Here is a 27,837-nt window from a genome sequence, read left to right on the forward strand (position 1 = left end):
GGACGCAGAGCTTGTGCTGCCTGTGAATTCCTTCTGTCTTAGTCCTTGGGAAGCATCCCCAGGAAAGGTATCGGACATGAACCAACTCAAGCACACAAATGTTCTGTTATCACTTATCAACTCTCTCTCTATTCATACAAAAAGGGCCCATGCAAATATAAAATCCCTCTACGGAAAATTAATATAGTTAATCCACTAGTATGTGCACGCCTTTACACACACACACCTTACCTGACAAGCCACGCAAGAATCTTACGAACGTGCATGTGTAGGTTTTGGATTCATGCTGAACGTTGCGAGGCATTGTGCCGGCTGCCTCGTGGGCATGGTTTCATTGACAATATCAGCTAAATTCTCACCATAGGAAAGCATGAGGTCATCATAAACACGCATTTCTTTTTTGCCCCTCTGAACAAAGTGAACATTGACCTGGATACAGGGAAGGATCCTAGCTAGGGTCACTCCCATTGCTTGAATCCTAAAAAGAGAAAGATTTTTGCAGCTTCTGAATTCTCCCCAAGCAGAGGGCTATTTTTTTCTCAAGCAGAGGCAATTTGCTCTTCCTGAGATAAACTAGTTTGGATTCTCACATACAGAATAAGGGATGCACAGCGTGGGGGGGAGAGGGGGACAAATCAAGTCATTACATCAAACTGCCATTTTCTATTTTACAAAGAACTTTCTCATGCGTTCCTATTTACTAAGCCCGTGCTCCACAACTACTGAGTCTGCGTTCTAGAGCCCGTGAGCCACAAATACTGAGCCCACATACCACAACTACTGAAGCTCACGTGCCTAGAGCCTGTGCTCTGCAACAAGAGAAGCCACTGCAATGAGAAGCCTGCGCACCGCAACGAAGAGTAGCCCCTGCTCACCACAACTAGAGAAAGCCCACGCGTGGCAACGAAGAGCCAACGCAGCCAAAAATAAATAAATACAAATAAATAAATTAAAAAAAAATTATTAAAAAAAAAAAACAAAAAAGAATGAGCCCTCACTGCTGAGGACAGAGAAACCTGAAAACACTAGGTTTGGTAAACATAGCAAACATGGACAGCATCGTGACTATAATTAATAATAGAAATAAATATATAGTATTATGTATTTAAAACTTGCTGAGAGTAAACCTTAGAAGTTCTCATCACGAGAAAAAAAACTGTGACTATGTATGGTGACCGTGGTACCCAGCTTTATTGTGGTGATCATTTCAGAATATATACACAATATCAAATCATTATGTTGTACCGAGAAAATAATAGAAAATAATGTCAATTATACCTCAATAAAAATTTCAGAAAAATAAAAGAGTGAACTTTTTGGACACAAAGTAAGCATATCAGATGCAGGCCTATCAATAAAGGGTTAATTTTCATATCAATAAAGTGTTAATTTTTCTCAACACGTTTCTTTGGATTGGCTTTAAACACAGTGAAAATGATGCTTCAGTTCCTAAAATGAATACTTAGTACTGACAGTAAGGACAAACTGAGAACTCCTTCAGAGATAAATGATAAGACTCTGACTCCCTCAGTAAAACTAAGCTCTGTGGTCAAATCTAGTAATTTTCTGAGGAAGAATAAAACATTTTTTTTTAAGAGTTTTTTTCAAAGTCCAGAAGTGAGGTAAGAAATGCCAGCGAATGCATTTAGGCGTTAGGTGGGCGGTTGGTAACGGAAAGGCTGATTCTTAGTCCCCGACATGCGAGGAGCTGGATGTCAGTGACCTGCAGAAACACTCACGGCCCTGCAGACCCAGCTGCCAACCTACTCGTCTCTGGAGAGGATGTGAGACAGAGGTGTCTCTCTGGTAGATTAAAAGCCCCCAGAAACACTGGGATTATAGCACAGCCTGTCTTCTAACAGAAAAACGAAAACTTTGAAAGTGAGATTCTGTGATACTAGTTGTACTTTTCAAGGCCTGCATAGGCAACCAACCATTTATCTACACGTATTTCGTTCCCCATCTGTCTACACTTTTTCTCCTGGAAAAAGACAGGCTCTCTCTACCCTGAAGATGAATGAGGCCTTTGATGTCATGCAAATGTTAGCTCTGGGCCAAACACGTACAATCCTGAAAGTAGTACACTTAGAGAATAAGAGGTTTAAATGCATTTACCATTTTTATTTTGCTATGCGGAAACATACATTCACCATGGCTGTGCGATGCGGTTGACAGTGAGATGGAGAATATAACTTTTTGAAGGCTATTTATAACTAAACACTAAATAGTTTTATTACAGTGGAAATTCTGTACAGTTTAAGGCTTGGCTCTGAACTAGACTGCAAATATGGACCAGATTTGGAAATAAAACACTTTTTTTCAAGTAAAAGAAGAAAAATCCATTAAAAAAATACAAGGACGAAGAAATGAAGAAAGAAAACAAAGCAACAGAAGCCCAACGGGTTTTCCCGGAGTGAAATTTCATCATACGGTGAACTAACAAAAATACAGGTTTTCTTTCCAAAATAATGACAATTTACATATTTAGGACTTGTTAGGGAACTCTGGGAAGCTTTCCAGACTGAACACAGACCAAAGCGGACGACGGGGAAGAAATCACATTAATATGCTAAAGTCAGTACTACTTTATAACGGTTAAATTAGATTACACAAAGCAGGATGGTGAGCATTAAATATTTCCAGAGGATCGGAGAGTCGTTACTGCTGACAGGTGAGAGTAATAAACCAGAGGAGACAAGTACAAGATTCAAGTTGTTTACTGAATAAACTCGGTTATTGGCACGTCTAATATGGGAAAAACCTGACACACTGGACTAGACAGCTTCTAGCAGTTGAGGGTACTCTTTGTTGATCTGTAAACAAAAGATCTGTCACCTAAGAAACTGCAATTTTGTTTAGACTTTAATAATAATCAGCTATGAAAGGCATGGATTGTTTTATGTGTTACATGAGATCACGGTTTCTATTGTTGGTTATGAACGTGCAGGTGTAGCTGAGAACTTAGACACTGTGTGAAACGTAAAAATGCTGCTTGTTTTGTAATTGTATCGTTGCTTCATGCATTATCAGTTTAGTGATGCTGACTCAGATTGCTTTATTATGGGAAGATCTCTGCCAGTGTCTTTATTAAATGGTCAAGGTCAGTTCTTCTGGATTGAAATTGTCCATGGGCAGATACAAATCAGTGGGTTAGAAGAGGAAACTCCATATAGACTCTGGTTTTTCATAATGGTTTGCATGACTGGCTTCAGGTGCAGCCTAGGTTATTCCTGTAGAAGAGAGATTTGATCAGTTACTCATTTGAAAACATCTGAGAGTTTCCCTCAGATCGAGGTCATGGGAAAAGTATCTTGTAAGGTTATAAAATGCTCTTTTTGACAAGATACTGTAAAATACCAGTGTACGTCACTGATAGGCTTTCTCTGAAATAACCACATCGTCACCCAAGTGGCTGAACTCACTGAAGAGAACCTTTTTTTTGGTTTTTTTTTTTTTGCTTTCTATCTTCCAAATTACCTTCTTAATTTGAATATAATGAGTGATTTTTATACTTTTTTTCCTTTGAGAGAAGCCACTCATCAATCAACATTAACCAATGTTAGAGAACGTACTTATTTCATTTATACATGTAAAGCATGTAAGAGACTTTTATCACATAACCAAGTGTGCAAGGAGCTGCATTCAGCATTCAAAGTCTTCCAGGGATGCTCGAGGGGCGGGTTAGTATGCATGACAAGTCTGTGCACACACAGAAGATGCTGTCTGCTCATGATGTCGGCCAAAGAGTGGCTGGAAAGGCACGTGCTTTCTGGAGGAAAGCAGGACCACAAGACTGAATTTTTGCTTCCTCCCGAGACACACTACTACACTGGGGAAAAAAATCATCCCAAAGAATACAGGAAATAGATGACATCCACAATGAGAGTGAGTGCTCTGGTCTCAAATTGTAAAACAAAGCAAAAACAAAAGCATAAACAGGCTAGAACCAAACACAGTGGAAGAGAAAGCTTACAATGGGATAATGTTACCAACAGAAGGAGAACAGGCTATATTTTATTTCCCTAGTATTTGGAACACACAAATTGCACCTCTCAGAACAAAACCATCCTAGTTCTGATTAGGCTACATGGCAAGTGAAACCAGATCTGACCTTTCAGATGTGGATAATGAGAGGAGCACAGAGCATGCATTAAAAGGGAACATGCGCGGGACCATGCAAGCAGACTCTGCTTTCTCTTTATCCTCTAACTGGCAGGGGAGGTAAAAAGTCCACAGTACGGAGCCTCCAAACATGAAACAAACCAGCAGCCGCAAACCAATTTTCCATCCCCTTGATACCCAGAGCCCTGCAAATGCCAGTGAGAGAAAAAGGACAGGGAAGAGGCAGGGGGAGGGAGAGAGGGAAGCCCTGGGCCACATGCCAGCCGAGGCCGAGCCTAGAGAACCAGCGCCACCTCTTACCTGGGCTCAGTCCTCTCCATCTTCAGGGGTGATCTCTGTCTCTTTATGGACCACTACTTTGGTCACTGACATGTCAGGGTGCTGCTCTCTGGCCTCTTTAATTGCCTGAGCCAGTGCCTATCCCCAGGAAATCACAGAAGGGCAAAGACAAAAAAGGAGGTGGGACGTGCAAGATCAGAGCCGGGTGGAGACTTATGAGCAAGATCTATATACACAATTTACAAATGGGATACAATGACTGCAAAGGGGGGGTCACACGTTGCATATTGGAAAGTTAATTCAGAAAACTGTTTAGACTACAGGCTGAACTAGAAGGACAGCTCTGGGAAGAGTACGACCAGCTCGTGTTTCTCTGTCTCCCTGCCAGGGTATCTACCCTCTCTCACATGCTACCTGGTCATGGTCAATATCCGCATCTCCCGTGATGACGATTCGCTTCTCGATTCTCGTCTCTGAAATGCCTCCTTTCACAGTCTGAAAGCAACAGATAAGCATTATGAATTTACCGTCACTGTTGACTGGGGGAAATGGCAGGAAATGCCGACACAGCTTTAAGTTGCATCATTCATTCTTTAAGAATTGAAACAGAATCCTATGGCAGTTATTTACAATTGTTAATTTCAGAAGCCAAGCCAGAATAGAGTCCTTCGGGTTTGGCTGGCTGGTTGTTTCTGGAACGTCTACCATATGCTATGCACTGGCATTAAGGGTTATGCAAAGGGCATCAGAATGCATATTCTTAAATGGAACCTGGCATGTGAGGACAGATGCACCACAAATACAGCAGCCATGAGAGCTCCAATGCAGCGGCCTGGCATCCTGATACTCACGTATCTGCTGCTGCAGCCCAACCCAGAAGTTCTGAACGGATACCTTCCTGTATCCGTTCCCACTCCACTTACTTTGGTGATGTGGGTGGTGGTCGTGGTGCTAGTGGTTTCAGATGTGATCGTCTGTGCGCTCATGAGCACACCTGGCTCCAAATCAGCACCAAGATCGACCTAAGCAAGCAAAGGGGGAGACGCCACACTTGAATACTGATGTTACCTCTCCAGACGTCTGCTATCTTGGTTTAAGGCATGGCGATGATTTAATTATCTGCACAATCACTGTGCTGTTCCATCAGCATCTGGAAGCTGCCACTGACTAAAGACTGAATCAAACTTGGCCATTGTTAACCCTCATTAAAAAGTTGGGACTTCAGAAATGTGAGCAGGGGCTGGATGAGCTAGTGTTTTTCCGTATCTATGGCTAGGGAGATAGATTTCCGAGCCTCTTTCTACAGTTCAAGGTATGTGAAGATCTGCTTAAGTCACCTGCTCTTCCTTGATCGGTAATAAAATTACAATTACTGCACCATTCTTGATAGAGACAGTTGGGTCCTCTGAGTCTCACAAATTAAATATCATGTAGTGACACTTAAATGCACGAAGCCATTCAAGGGGTAAAACAGGTGCCAGGGCTCTGGGCTTCATCGACTGTCTTACCTGTGATGATTCATACGTTATGGTTTTTGTTTCTGTGTGAACTACAGGCACTTCCTTGGTAGAAATTTCTAGCTTTACTTCTCCTGGTGAAACACTGTCAAAGCTGATGGTTTCTGTCTTCACAGTTGATGACTATACCAATGGGAAGCAGGCAGAGTGGCTATTAAATTTTGCAAACACATACCTTTGTTTTTTTCCCTCCCCTCTTGGTGGATATATATAAGCACAGGTTGGCATGAAATAAACGTTTACATTTTACATGGGGGTCGTCAGTTGGGGAATGAGGCACACAACAGATACATGTCAGTCTCCCAGAATTCATATGGAATGCTCCAGGTACAAGAAAATATTTCGAAGGAAACTGAAAAAACCCACTCTTTTACATTCCCTCTCCTCTATCTCATAAACTAATTTTAATAGATTAAAAAATCATAAATTTGCCTTTTATTGGAAAACTTCTTGGACAGAAGGAACAAGTAATAAGACACTGAACCACTGCCCCTTGCCCCGCCCCCATGTACTTCAGGAATTTCAATAAAAGAGAATAAAGAATAAATTCTAGCACTTGGTGCCTGGGCAAGCCTGGTTTTGGTCCTTCTGGTTAAGTACACTGATCAGAAATAAATTTATCAAGTTTTCTAATATCTTGGCAGGCTACGCATCTCCCAGGTTTATTGCCAGTTACGGTAATTGTAAAGAGAGTAGAAGCCATTTCCTGGAACTTTAGATTGTGAATAATCATTATATATGTGTGCATGGGACCCCAGACCAGCATGGAGACCCCATAATTGCCATGCAAGAGGGCAACAAGAGGAGAAACAAACTGCTCTTGGAAAAGGAAGAAAATTAAACCTAGCCCTGCCTTTATGCTTAACTAAATTTCAGGGACTTACTTCAGCACTAAAAGTAACATTAACCGCTAGTTACCTCAAAATGAGGTTTTTGTTCCAAAGCTTCAGAAACGTGGATGGCTGCACTCTGCTCCTCCTCTGGCTCTTGGGAAGCAGCTGCCATCTCTCCCTGCTCGAGGACAGCTTTGTCGGCCACCTCCCCTTTTTCCTCCTTTGCTCCCTCAGTCAGAGCAGAGATCTCCTTCCCTTTCACATCAGAAGCATCAGCAGATGCTGCCTGGGTCACAGCATCCATGTCATCTCCAGCTGCGTAAGAAGCATCCCCACTCGCATGCACATTCATCACATGTCTTTCCTCCATCAATGCCATTTCCTGCACAACCTTCTCGGTGCTAAGTGGCTGGGGGCGCTGGGTTGTTTCCATCTCTATTTTGCCAGACTCCGTCTTGGTTTCCGTTTCCTGCATGGAAAAAAAATTGTGGTGTCAGTGTGACTTTCCATAAAGCAAAGGTCAGAAAGCAAAAAAAACCAAAACAAAAACAGCCACTCACCAGGGTACCTAAAGCCAGTACCAGTGCTTATAACCAGCAACGCTTATAGAAAATATAAATTAGCTTTCATTCCCCCCACCAGAATCTTTGATGCCTGCCCTCTGCCTGACACATAGCCTCGAACCCGTGCTGCTTCTTCGGATGTCACAAAAGAAACAAGAGTGCAATAAAACACGCAATTAAAAAACCAAAACAAAATGAAAGCATTGGAGCACATGCATATTGGTTTTGGCTGCTTCCTTAGACCTAAAGGTGACATAAAATGCTTTAAGAAATTAAATGCTGTTAAAACGTCTCAGCACAATTGCTTTCTGAACATCTGAAGTATGTTCTTGTAATGGAACTAAAGACATGTGATGCAAACGTGGGACAGGCACAGAAGGGTGTAAGTGAAGACCCCTCTCAGGTGTTTAAAGCAAAGCCACTTGGACGCAACACACACACACACACACACACACACACACACACACACACACCCCCCCAAAAAGGCACAAAGAAAAGGCAAAGAGGCAGAGACAGAGACACCGAGGATGGAAACAAATGGCCACCTGCACCCAGCTTTGAGAAGTGGAAGTAACCCCTCCTATGAATTCTGTCGGTTTTCTCGCAGACTCTAATAAGCTGAAGATTTCAGAGCCATCCATGAGCTTTTCTCCAGAAGACTGTTTAGTCTGAGTGAATAGAGAAATGGAGAGTCAAGCACAGAGGTCGGGACACAGGAGGGCATGTACTCATTCACAGCTGGTTAGACAGAACTGTAGGCGCGGGACCCAGGGCGAGGGATGGAGGGATCTACAGACAGATTTGGAAACACATAGGAATGGGAAATCAACAGCAAATCAGGGTGAGCAGGGGCTCTGGTTTGGTAAAGCGGAGAGAGTTCCTGGGGTTAGGGCGGTGCTGGGTGAAGCGGATCCTTTCACCGGCACCGGCACCGCAAGCCCCGGCAGCACCACCCCACCTCGGGGACAAGAGCTGGAAATAAAACGGCAGGTGTCTCAACGCTCACGTCAGACCGCGGTAGTGACTTAACCATGAAAACAACAAGAAAGCTTGGGTTGGCGGCTCTCAACATAAGCCAAACAGCAAGAGAAATGGAAAGGCTCGGGGTGGAAGGGCTGCCTCGGCAAACGTCATGCTGGAATCGGAAACGGCGGCCCAAAGGCGGCACCGGTTACCACGACTTGGGACGTGGCCGACTCTGTGACAACGTATCGGGTGGTGGCGACGGTGACGGCCGGTTCCTGGGAGTATATCCACTCGGACAGGCTCTTCCCGTGGGGACCGGAGGGCCCCACCTTCAAGGCCTCGGCCTCGTTCTCGGGCTCCGCTCTGCCCAGCTGCTCGCCCTCCAGGCTGGCATCCCTCCCGGGTGCGTGCCTTTTCTCCAGAGCATCGTCCTCGGGGCTCTGCTGCCGGGACTCGGCTTCCCTGATGGGGGCCAGCGACTCCGACGGCCTCCGCTTTGGAGTGTGGACCTCAGGCCCCCTCCTGGTCCTGTCCTCGGTGAGGACTCCCAGGACCTCGAACTCTGCCAGGACAGGGGGGGTCTTCACGGACTCGGCTAGTCCCAGCTCAAGAGGGGAGGGGGACAACACCTTCTCCCCTTCTTTGACTTTTCCTGTCATAGTGACAATTTTTCCGGACACGGTATCGTAGGACTTTCCGAGTGTGTATATTTTCTGTTTGTTCTCTTCCTTCAAGTGCATTTCTCGGGCCAAGTCTTCGAAGCTCTGCACTTCAGTGGCGCTAGATCCTAACAAGTCGGTGGGGATGTCATCAGTTCTACCGCTCGTGGTCACCACCTTGTACGTCACAGTCTTTTTCGAATCACCATCAACTACCTCAGTGGGTATTTTGTCTACAATAACCCAGTCCTCTGTGCCCTATATTTGGAATATAAAAGCTAAATTAGAAGTTCTGATGGTATCTCATTTCTAAAATAAGAATCCTTTAAGGCAATCAGGGTGAGAGCTACACTCGGGCCTGGGAGGTGACTGCACAGGGCTGGGGTTATTTTCTATTAATTATGGCTGCAATCTCTTCCCATCTGAAATTTATTAACTCTAACCTGCAACTTGGAATATGGTCTGTGTGTAGACTCACAATTTCAGATTTCTTGAAATACTTTGGTGGTAAATTTTGCAAAGACTATATTTGATCTTATGCTAAATGTCTGATCATTTTGTAGGTCAAGATTAAACAACATTTTTGAAGCTGCTGTACAAGTTATTTAGCTTTACTTGTGTGGACATAGAAAAGACAGTTTTCCATGTGAAATAGAACACTGTACTTCATATCTGTTGTTCTCACAAAGAACGTGCCAGCATTCCCGCATTCCCACAAATTTCTGTGAAAACCATTTTCCATGTTTGTGAATTATACTTCCTTATATGGGAGACGGAATCCACTCTAGCACTTATTATCCAATAAGTATTCAGTGCACCTGTGTTCCAGGCATTGTAATGAACTATTTCCCACTGTTAGGACACTGTCGGAGCCTCTTAGAAATAGGTCACAGTGGTCTGTACACTGTTCCGATTTTATTTACAACCGAAGTTCATCGTCTCAGGAGTTTCTTTGCCAGTTTCCTTAGTGTTAGTTCCAATAAGGCAGAAGAAATGGAAGTTATGAAACTTCTGTATTGGGGAGCCTACCAGGATGTTAGCAGGTAACTAGTCTAACAGGTTACAGAGGGAAGAGAAACCAAGCCAGGAGCAAGGGAGCACCTTGGTTTACATTTTAAACTTGGACGTTTGCTACGTTCTTATTTATCCTAGCCTGAATCTAGAAATAGGTGGGCCTTAAGAAAAAGGATTACAGATCCATCTATAGGCTGGTGCAGGATTAAACAAAATGAATTGAAAAATAACCTCTAGGGTCGATGGGACAGTTTTCTGGAAAATGATTTGACGAGAGGTAACCACAGAGCCTCCTTCCTGAATTTTCTTTATCACACTCGGCTAGTGGGAAAACCAATAAAAGTTCAGAACTTTCAAAATCAGTCAAGGTCATCTAAATTAGCATCACTCTATGGGTGAAAGAGATACTAAAAGGTCCAATAATATCATTACAAAGTATAATCATAATGCTTCAATGACCGCACACAGATATAATCACCTAGGAGCAAAAGCCACAAAGAAATGATAGCTAACGGATAACTAAAATAGTAACAAAATTCCCTATTTCCCTCCCCAGAATCTAAGCAAAAATGATATACCTACCTTAGTGGCAAACAAGGTAAATTTTAAAAAGAAAGGAAAAACTACAGACATTTTAATGACACTGAAATCTGAAGAGCAATTTCCTTCTGGAAAATTCCTTAATGTTTGTTTTTTACCTGAGACTCAAAGAATGGAGAGCTTCCTTGATGCAAAAATAGAACCTTTTCAGAAATCTCTCTTTCTTCTTTGGTCTGTTTGAATAAAGGGGGTTGGGTTGGAGAAGAGGAAGCAGACAGTTTCCAAAAAGGCAAGTTAGGAAGAGAGTTCTTTTCTGTGCTACACATATAATACTCATTCATTTTTTTTTCTGAAGAAGTAAATTAGTGTCTATTAATTTGGAAAATGGTCTGAAGCCATCTCAACATTTAATAATTATTTCCAAAGAGTAACAGATTATGTTTTGAATCTCCAGTGTTTTTAGGATTCAAACACTTCTCATTTCTACAAACACAGAACATGCAAGAGTGGCATAAAGAGCTTTCTGGCATTTCAATAGTGTTCATACGTCAGTGATCTGAAATACTGTAAAAGTGAGTATTAAAATGTTAAGATTTAAAAAAAGTTAAGTTAGGAATAAATCCTCACTTCCACGTCTGACAAATTCTTGATCATATTCCCTACTGAAGTGTCGCCTGATACAGAGGAAGGAAACACACATGGGTCACTGCATTAGCTACTAATCTGAAAAACCCAGTTATGCCTAGATTGATGTCTTTATTCCACAAATAAACATAAGGTTATAGCTTTATTTGAACTTTTATAACATGGCAAATAATCCTGAAAAGTCAACTTCAGAATATCTTGGTGAACAATTAAGTATTTCAAGTCATACTTGTCTTTAACATATAAAATTTAAAAGGACATTAAATATGTTATGTTAGAACAGTTTTTTTCCTTTCATCTTTTTATTGCTTCCTTTAGTATTAAATAGGCATAATTCATGGGGCAATACGTTAGCTACCGAGCCTGTCTCTGTGCACAGCACATGACTGCATAGAATAGTGACAAAAGGATATTTTGGTAAAGTCATCTAAAAATAATAATAGAAAAGTTCAAAGTTTCTAGACGAATGGAACTTTGAAAATAAACCCTCTTGTTGATAAGCAATATAATTTTATGAGAGGTATTTAAAATTCCTAGGTATGTATCTACAAAGCTATCAGTACTATATTTAATCGTTTGCCTGCAAGAGGTTATAGAGGAGCATCTGGAATGTTCTCTGGAACGACCTGCTGACAGATTTTGATAGCATCGTCCTCATATGCTCCTTTCAAATGAGGAACAAATAAGACATTTCGAAGGGGGGAAAAAAAAATCCCTGTCCTGCCCCATTCTGGAGAAAGATATTGCAAGAGACAAAATGTACCATGTGGAATCATTCAATGTGGATTTAGTTTTTAAACTTTCAATCACAGCCTCTTTTTTAAACAGAAATAAGAAACAGGAAGTCAAAATTATAGGTACTTTTCAGAATACCATGGCTAGGCCTCTAATTATAATCACTGAACTAAATATTTTCCTACAATGAAAGCTTAAAAAAACAACAGCAGTGGTTTTCAGCATATCCTGTTATCTGACATCAACTAATTTTAAAAACGTCTGTGTCTGTACTTAAAAATGTCCACACTGTCTGCATCCAGAATTGTGCATGTCCCATAATAACGGAGAAGGGTAAGATAAGGGGATAGATGTTATCATTAAATCCTGTATACTGTCAACCCCAATCCAGTGAGTTCAGCTAAAGTTAAGAGGTACTGATAAAGAAAAGCTGATAATCGAAACATTTACTAGGGGTTAAGACAGAGTCAGATGCACACCCTGACTATTTCATTTAGTTACTTAAATGTTCATGCCTGTGTCATAATTGGGACACAAGGCCCTAGAGTGGCATGCAAAATTCACAGAGGTGTTACTTGCTCAGATGATTAAGGGTCTCTATGGAGCTGTGACTTTCATTTCTGCTCAGGCCAGGGGTTCTCAAATTGGGCTGTGAATTAGAATTATGTGGAGAGCTTTTAAATAAGAGTAATGTGTGGGGTGCACCTCTGACTAATTAAATCAGATTCTGATGTAGAACCCAGGCATCGGTATTTTAAAAATCTTGTAGGTGACTGTAATACGCATCTAGAGTTGCACCCCAGGGTCTGAATGGAAAGTCACAGAAGTCAGATTCACAGAATGGAGATAATTCTCTCCATCCATGAATAGATGATCCATAGTGAATGGATATTTTGCCCAATTTAAGGCCCATCCAAGACCTGAATAGCAAAAGTAAAGCTGGACAAGAAAGCAGAAAAATGCATAAAGAGAGTTGATTCTAGTTATTCATGGCAGTTGGGTTCTATAAAGTCGCCGTGAACACTGAATTACTGAGTACTGAACCACAGCTCCTAGGGGAAAGACAGGGTCAGGTTCCTGGGAGCTTCTGGTCATGAAATTTTCATCAACTGATCAATGCATAACCTTGTTCTATGCGTGTTGCTGTTTAAAGACCCCTTATTTAATATCTATTATTGATCCATTAACATCAAACTCACAGCCAGCAGCACAGCACTATAACTTATCCTGAACAAAGCGTATCTGACACACATACTTTCCTATAAGACACACCTCAGCCTTCCTGACTTGGGAACACTAGACAGCACTTCAGCACTATGCCTGGAGGTCGTTTTAAATAGCAAAATCACCAACAAAAAACACAAAAAAGCAAAAATGTGGCACTAAACAGGCTGTGAAACTTGTTGCCTGTTCACCTTACCTGGGAAGGTGTGCCTTGAGCAATTTTTTTTTTTTTTTAATCACATTGTACCTGTCTGTGAATTACCGTGAAAGCGCTGTTAATATTGATTTTAGGGTTACAATAAGTTTTAGTGAGTAGGTGAATTTGCACAATAAGGAATCCATGAAGAGGGAGAGTTGACTGTATTAAGCTGACATACCAGTAAAACCACCAGCCACCTTAAAAAAAGAGGACAGTACTGGCATGGCGTAAGTGCTAACGTGTATTGCATTGTGGTTGGGATTTGGAGACTTTTAATATTCAAGTAACCATGAAGGAATATCTGTCCAACATGGACTAGGCCTAGGTATACCACAAAAGGCTGTCATGGGAAATATCTGTGGACAGAAGATGTACCTGAAACCCTTCACATCCCATCCATCTATCCTACGTTTGGAGGGCCCTGTATGTGGGTTTGCCTATTTTCCAAAGTTAATGATGATTTGCTATTATTTGCTTCTTTGGGGCATCAGTGCTACTTGTCTCCTGTTAAACATTTGAAACTTGAAACCACTGGCAATAAAATTCTCATTTTATAATAAACATAACATCATATTCTTAGAATATAATCACCATTACTAGCTCACTATATTTCTAACTCCTAATTTTTCTCGAATTGGTCATAAACTGGTTGCATAGAAATAGATTTACTTAGGGTTCGACCACCACAGATAAAGAAAAAAGGTGGTCACATTAAAAATCAGGAGTCATTACATTTTTTTCAAAACAACATTGTATCACTGAGATTCCCAAAAAAATCCAACTAAGTGTGGCGTCACTGAATCAGTTTCTTTACCCTTCTGACACAAGCAATATTACTTTGAGAGTCACTTTAAAAAGTTAAGTTAAATATTTTCTTTTAGAAATAATTGGACCTTTTTCTAAACTGGCCAATTATTGTTTAATTAATTTAAAGTGGGTCAGATTAAATAAAAGGATAACATCAAATGAGTAATTTACTTAGAAAAATACCTCCCCTCTAACATGAAAATCTTTTGTTTAGGTGTTTTCAAACAAATATGCTTTGTGTATGCCTAGCTGGCTGGGAGGATAAAATTAGCTTTTGTGCTTTTCACAAAACCAATAACAAAAGCCAATATTAAGTTTTAATATAGAAATGAACAAGAATTTGGAGCATAAGAACTTGCCGGGCTGTCTCCAGGGCCCTCAAATGGAGGATAAACTGGGTGTCACCAAGGGCCCCGGGAGGAGCGTCGGATGGGAGCCCCAAGGCGAGGGAAGCGCGCATAGCCCTGACCTCCCAGAAGGGACCTCTCTTCCTCTGGGACTTGAAGCTCCTTGGAGCTGCTTTTTCAGAGCCCCTTTGATAACCAGGGTTAGCCAGCCTTGTTTTTAAGAAGCTCTTCTTTACATCTAGCAAGTCTCCCACCAATTTCCTCCCTTCCCGGTGGCAGTGGAGTCCTAAGGTACAGCTTCTGCTCACCACTCAGCAGACACTTGAAAGCGGTTACTAAGCCAGCTGCTGGTCTCCAGTCTACGTAACCAAACTACTTCGTGCTTCTGCAGAGGACATCTTTCCTCCAACCTTTAAACCTTTTAAAACAATCCTTTCTTAGGTCTACTGCAGTTTCTCTGCACCAACAGGGATAAGGCATCCGCATCGAGGGGAAGTTCAGCAAATTCAAAGCGTCACCTCTTCAAGTCATTAACATTCTTGGGGGTCATCACCGTTATCCTCTAAGAATTAGAGGATTTAATAAGTGAAAAAAATTTCTTTTACTAGTCTAATGACCTAGACTTCGACAGTCCCTTGTTTATTATCACAACCTTTAACTTCTCCAAGCAACTACCCGAACTTCCATTCAAAGGGCTGCAACCTCACGTGTCCCTGAGTGACAGCAGGCGAAGAGAGGCTTGACTTTTTCAGTGGCTATTTATTTTGTGTTTTTGTAACGTAATCCAGTATCTGCCGTCTTCAGAGCCAGCATGTCCTTCCTTATTTCCAGCCCTTGCAGAAATAGGGTAAACCAAACTTGACCAATTACAATAAAACTTATCTGACCATAACTCATAAGTGGCAGTCTTACTAATGCAGGAACTACAATATTTAAATCAATCAGGAAAATCTGAAATTTTTGTGTCTTGAAACTCACACATTCTGAATGAAACCGATGTTTAATGGTATAGGACTTTTCATTTATTCTGCATAAAAAAGCCCTTTACAAAGTAATTCAAATGGAGATATATACCTTGTCATTTTTTTTTAAGTGGGATTGGAACTGTCATGAACATCATGATTGTGGTCACTTTAGATAAACAGCTTTCAAGGGAAGAAAGAAGTTAATATACTAGAAAGATGCCGTTTTAAAAAACTACTTCTTTTGAAAGACAGATAAAGTAAGATGATGTGTAACAGTTGACAGTAAGATTAGTACCACTGCCACTGTGGGTCCCACATGATGGGAGCCTTGAAGTAACACCAGCTGAATCCTCTATCTTGCTGTACATTTAAAGAGTGATTTCCTACATGGAAGACTTACTCAAAAAGACATTCTGGCCTTTACTTTCCCTATTAAAAACCAAATAAAAACTGATTATAAGTCATAATATAATATATATGTCTATATATATAAATCAGTTAAAATAACCAGTTTTTAAAAATATATATATATACTATAAATAAAAATGAAATAAAAAACTGAGTATACCCATAAAACCCTGGTGTAGTAGTCCCAGAGTAAAGTATGCCCTGAAATGTTATCAACTTCAGAACACTGTTCAGTCAAACATTAGACAATCTCAATAGGCCTCATCTTGCAATTGATGAGAAACAGTCATGAATTTTCAAGGCATTTCCTAAAGCAGCGGAAGTACATTCAGAAAAACTGTTGGTTCATTAATACAGTAGGTCAATGTCTCCCAGCTGTGAATCTAGAATAAGCAGATCTCAACCAGAGTTTCCTTGTTCGTTCCAAAGCACCATGGGATGCGATTACTCACTCCTTGGCCGCCTAACATTGTACTGGCTATACACAGGCAAGGGGTGAGATTCTCTACTCAGAAGCCTGCCACATCCTTTCCCTGCAGACCCTGCAGAGGAGCGAGGCTAGTGAACAGAAGACAAGTGCAACCCAAAGCCTGAATACCGACCTCTTCAGGTACCAGCGGCTCGATCATGGGTGCCTCCTCTTGCCGGGCGGCTAGTCGCACGGGGGAGGTGGAAAGCCTCTTTTCCCATTCGTTCGTGATGGCAGTGTCCGTGGAGGTTTCTAAAAAGGTTCTTTTCAGCTCACTAATATTGGTCTGATGTTTCATCAGGTCATCTTGGGTTTTATCTAGCTCCTACATTCAGAACATGAAGAATCCAACAGTGAACATTTTACGTGTGTTTTCCTTTCTGCGTGCTCTCTCTCGTTTTAAAAGTTAGGTCATTATCTCATGAGTAGTCAAGACAAAAGAATTCTGATCAGGGCTCATGACACTACCACAAACACTCTGGTGAAAATGTGATATTTCCGAGGGAAAACAAAATCTAGTTCACGCAAGCATAAAAACCAAAAGTTTCAAAGGTCAACTGTTAAAGAGTGTAATTCACATGTAACCAGAGAATTAAAATAAATACACGCGCAGGAAAGGGGATCTATGTCTAGGAGACAGGAAGGCATCAGAGGAAGCCGAGAAGTCAACCGCACGTATTCACAGGTGAGAACACACCCTTCATGCATCATGGTACGAGCCCACAGGTTAAGCCACCAAAGGAAAACCAACACACACAAGCATGCACTGGTATATACCAATACCAACCTCTAACATAAGATTACTATGTTTGACATACACATTTTCACCCTTTATTCGCTTAATCAGACTATTCTGAAAAAAGTGGAGAAGAAAGGAAAGTAAGGGACACGATAGTCACATGAACAAGTGCCATCCTTCACACTGCACCAACACACAGTCACCACCTCGGAGCATGCTGCAAGATCTGCACACCGCAGACAAACAACGACTTATCACACGCTGGTTTCTGCTTTTGTGTTTGATTTTGAATTTTCTACCTGTGCCTTGAGCTCTGCATCTTCCTCTTGGTCCGACTGCCAGCATCAAGAGAGAGTGGGAAATAAAGTCTTACCATGCCGTCGACTCTAAGATCGAAGGATGGGTCTACATAAGCCAGCCACATGGGGGCGCTAGTTTGCTCTTACGTGAGAAGACATTTCTTTCTTATATATAAACCACAACGTTCTCACACACAAATTATGAAGCTTAATAAGAAGACAGGAGCAAAAGATTCCTTGCCCCATGGGTCTTTGACATTTTAACCTGGACACTTCCAAGCGCGATGAGCCCACACGTGTGCTTGGGAGGTGACAGCTAGGACTTGGCGGGCTGTCCTTAAAGGACGTTAGCAACGGTTCAGGAAGTGGGGGAAGCCAACGTCGAAATTAAAATTCACAAAAAAGGCTATGAATATCCAATGATGAGAGCTCCCTTGGAGTGTAGGAGTCCTCACAATAATCCTATGAGGTTAGCTATTATGATCCCCAATTTGTAGACCAGAGAACTGAGGCACAAAGAACTTAATTAACACAGAGGTTCCCACATTAAAAAAATTTCTTGGAACTTTGAATTTCTTGAACCCACCTACTTAAAAACAAATTTGGGAGAGGAGAGGGCTGATACGGATGGGGTAAGTGAGGAAATTAAATAGACTACCATCAACTACAAAAATCAACTATAAGACGCGGTCCAGAGTGAAATTATGGGTGACAAGTGGGTGATGCCAGAGCACATGGCCTTCAGCAAATGGATCACTTGGTCTGGGTCTCAATGGGGACCAGACTGTCCAACCTGCACGCCCCACCCTGCACTGCTGTTACACTGGCTCCGGAAAAAAGAGAAGGGGAAGCGTTTATAAGAAGCGTTAGAGGGCCGGAGGCATGCTGATTCTACAGAGGTGGTGGGCTCATAGCTCTTCATTTTATTTTTAAGCTTCATAACCTACCTATGTTATACGTCTTCGTTTGCATGCTTCAAATGTTGTATAACAAAGTTTAAAACTGCTAGAGAAATTTATAGTATTTTTTTTTCTCATAGCTGAGTCATTTTTTTTTAACATCTTTATTGGAGTATAGTTGCTTTACAATGCTGTGTTAGTTTCTGCTGTACAACAAAGCGAATCAGCTATATGTATACCTATATCCCCTCCCTCTTGAGCCTCCCTCTCCCCCCCCCGCCCCATCCCATCCCTCTAGGTCGTCACAGAGCACAAAGCACAAAGCTGATCTCCCTGTGCTATGTAGCAGCTTCCCATTAGCTATCTATTTTACACACGGTAGTGTATATATGTTAATGCTACTCCCTCAAACAAATACCGTATATTAACGCATATAGATGGAATCTAGAAAAATGGTACTGATGAACCTAGTGGCAGGGCAGGAATAGAGACGTAGAGAATGGACTTGTGGACACAGGGAGGGGGAGGGGAGGAGAGGCTGGGACGAATTAAGAGAAATTTAAAGTAGTAGTATTAAAATATTTTTCATTTACAGCATACCTTAGGATTACAATGAAATTTACTGAATGTATCAGTAGCTACATATAACTAATTCTTACAAAATTAAGATGCAATTGTTATATTTGGTGTAGAAAATGATTACCTTGTAATCATACTTTATATTTGATTGCTTATAAGAACCAGGATGATAGTTTTACAGTATTATCTCTAAATTAAAAAATGATGATTTCCAAACTTTGAACTGAACTCTGGCATTTCCAAAGGAAGAAACAATTAAACTCCATTTTGAAATGTTTTTCTGAACATATTTTAATGAAGTGATGTATAGATACTATGTATAACATTTTTAGTTCTTCCTAAATACCCAACTAGAAAATATTGTTATGATTGGATAATGTAAAAAACAACCTAATGTTAAACACTATCACAAAGTAAAAAATAAATTCTGTTAGCACTTTAGGAAATGAACATCTTGACTTCCATTACTATAGATAAATATTGTTTTTACAGAAATTTTAATTAGTTACTGGTAGAGAAGATTTAAAAAACAACGTAAGCCATACACATATTTAATGAACCCTAAAGAATTAACAAAGAATAAATAAGAGCATAGTATCACTGGTCAATGTGATAATTTTTTTTCCAATAAAGTACTGACAGTAATTTGTTAATTTTCTTTTCCTTGGAAAATTCATTTTTTTTGAGTGACCCAGACTACATCCAGGCTATGAAAAATGAGTTAAGAGAAGTATTATAATTTTAACAAGCATTTTGACCATTTGGGATTTTAAAGTATATCTGTATCTAGTCAATAAGCTAATTACATAAATTATACCACCCACCCCCAATTATGGCTATCATGCATAAACATCTGGGATAAGGGAATACATTTTTAAAAAAATATACACACTACTGCATATAAAATAGATAACTAATAAGGACCTACTGTATAGCACAGGGAACTCTACTCAATACTCTGTAATAACCTATATGGGAAAAGAGTCTAAAAAAGAGTGGATACATGTGTATGTATAACTGATTCACTTTGCTGTACACCTGAAACTAACACAACATTGTAAATCAACTCTACTCCAATAAAAATTTTTTAAAAAGTATTACCGGGCTTCCCTGGTGGCGCAGTGGTTGAGAATCTGCCTGCTAATGCAGGGGACACGGGTTCGAGCCCTGGTCTGGGAAGATCCCACATGCCGCGGAGCGGCTGGGCCCGTGAGCCACAATTACTGAGCATGCGCGTCTGGAGCCTGTGCTCCGCAACAGGAGAGGCCGCGGTAGTGAGAGGCCCGCGCACCGTGATGAAGAGTGGCCCCCGCTTGCCACAACTGGAGAAAGCCCTAGCACAGAAACGAAGACCCAACATAGCAATCAATCAATCAATCAATTAATCAATAAAAAAAATAAATAAATAAAATCTTTAAAAAAAAAAAAAAAGTATTACCAATTTAGCCAAGGGTTCTCAAAATGTGACCCTGAAATGGATAGAGTCACTGTCACCTGGGAACTTGCTAGAAATGCAAATTCTCCAGTCCTACCGCAGACCTTCTTCTGAATGAGAAACAGGAGGATGGGACCCTCCAGGTGACTCTGACGCAGGCCAGAGTTTGAGAACCGCTGGTCTAGGCAGTAGAATATATTTAACTCCGACTGTTAAAAGCAGAATTTCTCTCCACTCTAAAAGGCAATATGCAAAGTTCCTAAACGCAGAACCAGCCTGCAGAGCATTTCTGTTAGGCAACGGGCGGCACCCACAGTGACTGTACCAACCTCAGTGGCGGTGGTTTCCCCATCGGCCGCGGTGTCCGTGCGCTCACTGTCGGTCTGTGGATCACAGAGGTGATCAGGTTCCAGGAGGAAGGCAGGAAGAGAAAACAAACCATCCGGTCAAGCGGGCATGCCCGGGTCCTACAGTTCAGTCCCTTTTTCTGTGATCTGTATCGCACTACCTTCCCACAAGAATGCAGGTTCCAACAAAAGCAAAAGAAAGGCCAGAGCTAGGTTCCATCAGCAGAGACACTCAGAGGAAGACCAGAGGCACACGGCCTGCGCAACCACAGGACGTGTATTAGCCAAGCTGACATGTCTGCTGCCGTGTCATTCTTTCCCCCATTTTTAACTGAAACCCCGAGAAAGAGCTCCTAAAAATGTTTAAAGCAAATAAAATTGCAGTTTATGTATTTTTAAAAAAATTCTAGGAATAGGTCACATTTGAAAAGTAACTTAACATGTCAAGTTAAATAAAAAGCTACTATTAACAGTCACTGGACTTTCAGCCCCTCATTTATACCATTTTGGTAATTTGCATCCATCTAAGACCATCAGGCTGTCTGCATTACCTTTTAATTATAAAAAGCACATGCCAGTGACTCACGGGCATATGTTTTATATATGAAAAATGTAACAATTCTCAAGTAGGATTGCTAACTAGATATTTTTAAGACTATATGTTGTTTATTTCGTCCCACCCTCCAATAGAAAGAGGTATAGAGAAGTATGTAATTAAATATCTCGTTCCAAAATAAACATTCAAATGAAGCAAATAATAATAGTAGTAATGAAAAATAAGGAGAGAAGGAGGGAGAGAGACATCTACTTGGACACAAATAAAACAAAGCACAGCATTTGACAGAGCCTAGGTTTTCAAGGGAGAATTACAATAGTAATTTCAAGACTGACTTTTAATCTGTTTTTATAGTGGTTTATGATTTAAAACAAAAACTCTTTTTTTTTCTGGAGGAGAGACGAGCCACAGCCATTGAAATTGGGACATCTCAACGTCCTATATAATATTAACTGACTTTCCCTTCTCAACTCTCAAACTAGTCATTATTAAAAGTCTCTCGAGCAAAGCTGTGCGATTAGTAATTTGTCAACAAAAATCGAAACTGGGGGCTCTAAGGTTGTGAATCTGCCTCTTAAAATAATCTCTCACTGCAAAGACCATGGATTATCAGCGGGAGGGCTGGGACACTGCTCTTTATGTCTACATGACTCTGGCTGGGTTGACTTCTTGATCCTCTCCCAAACTTCATTTTCTATATTCCTAAAAGAAATGGAGTTGGAACTCATGCTTGGCGTGTGCACCTGAGGTCTCCATCCTGGCAATCTGCTCCCATGCCTAAGAGGGAAATCCTTTTCAGTAGGTTGGTAAAGAAAGCATGCTGAGTGCTTTCATGACCCGACCACCTTGGCAACACCTGGAGGGGGGTGGCTATTAATTTTCTTAACAGGGTGATCACTGCTAGGGCATTAGCATGGCTTCACCAACTGACAGTCTAGGGCAAGGCCAGTTTGATTTAGGAAGAGAAGCAGGTCCCTGTTCAAGGGTATGGGATAACCCGAGGAAATCTTAGGCTTTCAAGAGCAAGTAAGAATGACTTGGGCTCAGTGTGCCAACTAGTTGTGTCAAAGGCTTCGAAAGTTGTTGAAAGTATTTCTCCTCCTACTTTGATTATTTCCCTTATGGCTTTAGAATTCACTTCAGCAGCTTTCCAGGCATCTTGGCAGTGGAATTACCGCCATGGTTAACAGTGAGGGGGTCTCAGGACAGACTGATATCAGCTCAAATCCTTGCTATTTATGTAACTCTGTGGCACAGGGGGCAGGTTTCATATTTTAATCCCAATTTCCTTCTTGGAAAATGGGGAAAATCATAGCCCTAACTGTATCAGGTAACGGATACTAAGTCTTTACGCAATGCCTGACACAGCTAAAAATGCCTATAAAAATCATAAATATTGATATCAACACAGTATTTCCTAATTATTGCTATTATTTTTCCTAGCTATACACAAATAAATAGCAGCTTAGGCTGCATCTAAACTCCCTCAACCTCCTACTCAGCACCTAGTCAGTCAGTCATTCAACAAACATAGTGCCTGATCAATAAACAGTTAATGACTGAAGTAATAAAGGCTGAATAAAGTAGCTTTTATAGCAACTTTTATTTATATAATATCCTATGTCTAAGCAAAACTGCAAAATGTATGGCATGCCATGGACTATCATATAATGTGTTTACACCATTTAAAATGTTAAATCAGGTGATCAATCTTTTCCTCCAGATTTCATCCATCTCCTTTTTTGGTATGATCAAAAAATTCTTCACAAGTTGGCACATGATTACGGTGAGCTAAATTCATCTTATGTCTCTGGACAGATGTAGATGATTTAGCATTCGGCCCCTCCTTATTTGACCAAAATTCTAGAAGGACAAATGAAAAAAAAAAATAGCCAACAGCTCTGTAGTTTGAAATGATTACAGCTTTCTGCGCTGGGTTTCGCTCTTGAGAAGGGCTGGGACTAATTAAGCCACTACCACACGTGACAGATGTAAGCAGTGATGATAAAATATTTAAAAAGAATCCGAGTCATTAGTGATTTTGCAAAACCAAAGTGACAGAGCTGAACCGTACGTTACAAAGTCACCCGGTTTAGCTGCCAAAGCACTTGAGGCCCAGGGAATAAAACAGGCCATGTCAACAAATGGCGAGTGTTTTTCTTTTTTTTACCTGAATGACCTACATCTGAGTTCTCTAGCTCAGCTTGAACCAGAGCTCACAGCTCTTAACACTTGGGGTTGAGACGACATTGAACAGATGGCCAAATACAAAGTCATGTGGCAGGAGAGCCGTCATGGGTGACCGAGGCTGGAGGGGAGGACTCGGAAGGCCGCCTCGGCCAGAGCTGGTTCACGGTCTCAGAGGAGGGTTCACGTGTGGGAAGCACCAGGCACGCGGCCTCCAGCTTGCGAGGAGTAACTGCTGTGATTTGTTTTGCTGATGTAATGCAGACATGCCCAAGTTGAACGTTAATTTTCATGCACTGATTACAACAAGATGTACACCCTGGATTAGGCACAAGATCTGTGTGGTTTGCTACATAAAAGTTCAGTTATTTAAAATGCAGAAAAACATAAAATGGCAATCTTTTCGCCTTCTGTTAGCTTGATGACTAGCTCCATTGCTAAAGGAACAAAGATGTGCAGGTTGGAAACCAGCTAATATTATAAACAGTTTTTGTAGATAATATTGCGTGTGTAATGACTGTAGGTTTGGACCTACGTTATTTGATTATGTTGCTACTATGAGAAACAGTGATATTCAAACCTAGGATTTAGAGTGGTTTTTCTCTTAAAATATTTTCCACGTACGAAAATAGTTACACATAGATAGATTTGGAGCTAAGTCGCAGAGGATCCAAGAACCTTGCAAAGGGCTCTTAGGCAGTATCAAATTGAAAAGCCTAAACTTTTCTTGAGAACATCTTGGAGACCATTCTCACTTTTTTCCTGCTGCTGCCAAGAAACAGTCATAATACCACTAAATATAGATACGTACCTCACAATGCTATCTACTCACAGGTGCAGCTCGGATTACCATTTCTAGCTGAGCACAGAACTGAATAGACTTTCCTTTTTTAGTGTTGCTTTGACTTTGTGATTTTCCTTTTTAATGCTAGGTGTATTGGGTTTGGATCCTGACACAAAACCCTCCAGAATTGCTGGAGGAGCAGGGGGCAGGCGTAGGCAGGAGGGTGGGTTTCAGCCAGGGGCCTGCTGGCACTTCTGTTCTTTTTCCCCGCGTTCTATTTAAAGGCTGCACAAAGGGAAACCGCTGGGCTGTTCACACGGCAGTGGAGGGAAAGGGGAGCAATTAAGAGGAAACACTACTGGCTAGGACGTCACCTCCCCCAGTGGCTCGGATGAGGGACGGGGGACTGACAGGCAGCCTTCTTTCACGGATGGAGGCTGAAGGCTCAAGTCCTTGCCTGGTCGCTAGCCGCAGAGGCCCATCCAACATCCCCAGCCTCACGCTGGAACTGAGAGAATGGGTGCCACCCGACACATGCCTTGGCATTGCTCGTGCACATGAAATTTCAGCCCATTTTTACAGCGTATAGAAACCTAACAGGAGTCTTTCCTGACCGTGTTTGGAAACTGCTGTCTGCAACTGCCGCTCTTTCCGGTCCTGTTTCTGGCCCTGCAAATGACCAATGTCACTGAGCGTTTTAAACTGCTCAAGCCCTTCTTTCTGACCCAACACACCCACGGGATCGGGCTCCCCTCATGGAGTAACAATGACGGTCTGGCAATGACGATCAAAGAGCAGCGGGGGCATTTCAGAATCTCCAGGGAGGAGAGGGAGGCATTTACAGTCTTGGAGAGCTGCCCCGAGGGTGATGATGCACCTCGACGGCGGTGCTTTCTCCCGCCGCACCTTGAGCACCTTTACCTGGTGCGTATCACCCCTGTGCATCATTACATCAGGGTACATTTTGGTAACTTGCCGCCAATCTAGTTGAAAGTTACTCATCTGTCTTCTGTGTCATTTCCTTTATTGAATGAGAACCGAACAGAGCCTTTAACTCGACCCTGAGTTCTTACGTAGCTAACGGGTTATTTATTTACAATTGGCTCACGGCTGAGTCCTTCCCCACCCACTGGAGTCGGTGGGTGGCAGCGCGGCTCCGGGCCGGGCTCAGCCTGCTGCATCCACATGGTGTTGTGCCTAACCCCGGGGCCGGGTCGCACCCCCTGCACACAAAACCTCTGCACAGATTGGCACAGACGATAAATGAGCCTCTGAAAGTAGGACCACTATCGCAGCAGCCGTCTGAGACTGTTTCGGACCGCGGCCCCGAGCACGACAGGGACGTGTGTTCTATGCCGAGGTACACACCTCTTCCTCTGAACTGTCACTCGGGTCATTGTCTAGTGAGGCACTCAAGGAGGCCGCCTTGGGCTCCAGGCAGCAGAGGCACAGAGCCAGAGGGAAGGAGAGAGTGAGGGCGTATGGCACTGAGAAGGAGGCGGAGAGCAGGAAGAAGAAGATGAAGAGGACGCAGGGCACCAGAGAGGGTGAGCGGATGGGGAGGTAATGCTGCAAGCTCTGGGGCAGGAGGTTGCTCTCGGAAAGGCTGGGGAAAGACAGGTAGCCATCGTCATCCAGAAGAGAGGGGAAGGACTCGGGGAGCTGCAAGGAGAAGGAAAACAGGGTGGTCCCTCGGCCCGGCTGCTGTTTGTGGCTAAAAGCCATATCGTGGTTCCCCAGGCACGGCTTCCCTCGGCCGTCAGAGTCCGAGGCGGGCTCCCCGTGCAGGTGCCCGGGGTCTCTGGCCGGCTCGACCCCCGGCGGGGGGTGCCCGTTCTCCTTACACCTCCTGCGGAGCCCTGTGGGAGATGCAGGGGGAGAGCGGGCTGATGGGGGGGAGGGGGGACATGAGTCAGTGCCAAGCCCGGGTGACTGATGTGAGAGAGACAGCGAGAGAGACAGAAAGCAGCAAACAGAGGTGCAAAAGGACAAAAAGAAAACTGCAATTAGTTAATTTTCTTATGGGTACCGAGAAAAAATCGTCAAACAAGAATTTCAGCACTAGGGTTGTTTGTGAATTTTAAAGTATTCAAGCTGCATGCCAACGCTGCCACGAATGGCCATCGTTTTCCCATTAGACCCTCAAGTCAAACATAGGGTGGGCTTGAAAAAAAAAAATCAGAACCGAAGATATCTGCGGGTAATCTCAGTGACTACGTTTCATGTGATCCAAAACTTCTGTTTAGACCAACAACTCTAGAAATTTTCAGGATGCTGAGAGCAAATGCAACTCTCTGATAACTTAAAACCAAGACTTTCAATAACTTCTCCTAATCTCCAGCTACCAGATCTGTTACGAGGGTTCAGTTGGATTAAAATGACAATGAATCCAATTTTTGATTATTAAAAACAAAATCTCTAGCATTACTTTTCCTTGGTTAGTCAGTTACAGCCAAAGCAGGTGGGTTTCCAAATCAAGAAGTTTCTGACCCCACTCCTACCCGTAAGCAGCTCCCATCAGGGAATTCCACAGTGAACACCTACCTTACCTCTCCATAAAGCACCGAGGCTCTTTCGAAAACTCCTATTTTGGCTCCGTTACCCATAATGTACACGGGGGAGCTTAAAGAAGTGGTTTCAAACAAGCTAACTAGCAAAAAAGAATGTGTTTTCTTGTGATGTGGTTTATCAGCATTTCCTTTGTATTACTTGTGGTCCATAAGTAATAGAAAGATACAATTTCCCCACCTTCCGGTTTTTCTTAGAGGAGCGGTAGGCTTAAGCTGCCTGGTTTGAGTCCGTAAGGGGACGATCAAGGCAGGCATCCCCACAAAAGTGCTCCTGGGGAGGGGCATGCAGGCTTCTGCAGGGCACGTAAGGTTCTTTACACCCTTCCTGGTCCCCGCAGTCTCCATGACCACAGCCAGCTTTCTCTGCAGGTGGTGGAGGGATGCTGAGCGAGAGGGGTGGGAGAGGCAAGCAAATGCCAAACAGGACCCAGGGCCAGCGTGGAAGCTGCTACAGCCGAGTTCAAGACAAGGTCACCTGGAGCCTGAAGATGACTGAACTTCTCCTCGTGCGAGTGTGTGTCTGTGTGTGTGTGTGTCTGTGTGTGTACCCACATGCGTGTTTCTGCCTAGTGTCCTGAGAGCATGGACATTATCTGGCCTGCTTTGTGACGGTTATCCAACCCTGACTTGGTAAATATAGAGACAGAGGGTAAGAAAATGCACAAATAAAATTATACCATGGATCTAGTAGAATGTAGAAGTGTCTCTTTTTCGGTATCAGACAAGTATGTCTTTTCCTAATACTCACATCTGACGTTAAACGCTGTGTCTTAAACAAGACCCTGCACAAATCCCACTGAGCTGAGGATAATGTACCAGTTACAAGCCGCCTTCTGCCCGTAGAGGCTGCCCTGTCACCTGGGGTGATCGTTAGTGGGGAAACACACCTCCTCTCAAAGGAATCTAGGGACCAGTCGCTTAAGAACTATTTTCAGTAATACATTTTCATCTTGGTTAAAAAATGAGCACCCTCGGTCTTCCCTGGTGGCGCAGTGGTTGAGAATCTGCCTGCCAATGCAGGGGACATGAGTTCGAGCCCTGGTCTGGGAAGATCCCACATGCCGCGGAGCAACTAGGCCCGTGAGCCACAACTACTGAGCCTGCGCGTCTGGAGCCTGTGCTCCGCAACAAGAGAGGCCGCGATAATGAG

The 27,837-nt window shown here is 42.5% G+C and overlaps 1 protein-coding gene across 16 annotated transcripts in view; it reads right to left on the minus strand.

Annotated features, from left to right (window-relative positions):
* Positions 1-1,223: 1,223 nt before the first annotated feature.
* EPB41L3 (erythrocyte membrane protein band 4.1 like 3) overlaps positions 1,224-27,837 on the minus strand; it is a 226,594-nt gene continuing 199,980 nt past the window's right edge. For 5 of the 16 annotated variants that reach the window (XM_057526594.1, XM_057526600.1, XM_057526595.1 and 2 more), the window contains exons 13-26: positions 20,573-20,626; positions 17,331-17,366; positions 17,080-17,145; positions 16,426-16,617; positions 10,652-10,726; positions 10,185-10,274; positions 8,490-9,197; positions 7,860-7,982; positions 6,837-7,220; positions 5,910-6,041; positions 5,325-5,423; positions 4,816-4,896; positions 4,423-4,539; positions 1,226-3,230 (exon numbers count right to left, since the gene is read on the minus strand). In XM_057526594.1, coding sequence (XP_057382577.1) covers positions 4,429-4,539; positions 4,816-4,896; positions 5,325-5,423; positions 5,910-6,041; positions 6,837-7,220; positions 7,860-7,982; positions 8,490-9,197; positions 10,185-10,274; positions 10,652-10,726; positions 16,426-16,617; positions 17,080-17,145; positions 17,331-17,366; positions 20,573-20,626 — 2,151 coding nt within the window. In that variant the 3' untranslated portion in view covers positions 1,226-3,230; positions 4,423-4,428. Of the gene's footprint in view, positions 3,231-4,422; positions 4,540-4,815; positions 4,897-5,324; positions 5,424-5,909; positions 6,042-6,836; positions 7,221-7,859; positions 7,983-8,489; positions 9,198-10,184; positions 10,275-10,651; positions 10,727-16,425; positions 16,618-17,079; positions 17,146-17,330; positions 17,367-20,572; positions 20,627-27,837 lie in introns of all 16 variants that reach the window. The other 11 variants (XM_057526599.1, XM_057526596.1, XM_057526597.1 and 8 more) reach the window with 11 other exon arrangements.

The sequence above is a fragment of the Balaenoptera acutorostrata genome, chromosome 13 (assembly GCF_949987535.1).
Source record: "Balaenoptera acutorostrata chromosome 13, mBalAcu1.1, whole genome shotgun sequence".
In the NCBI taxonomy this organism is placed as follows: Eukaryota; Metazoa; Chordata; class Mammalia; order Artiodactyla; family Balaenopteridae; genus Balaenoptera; species Balaenoptera acutorostrata.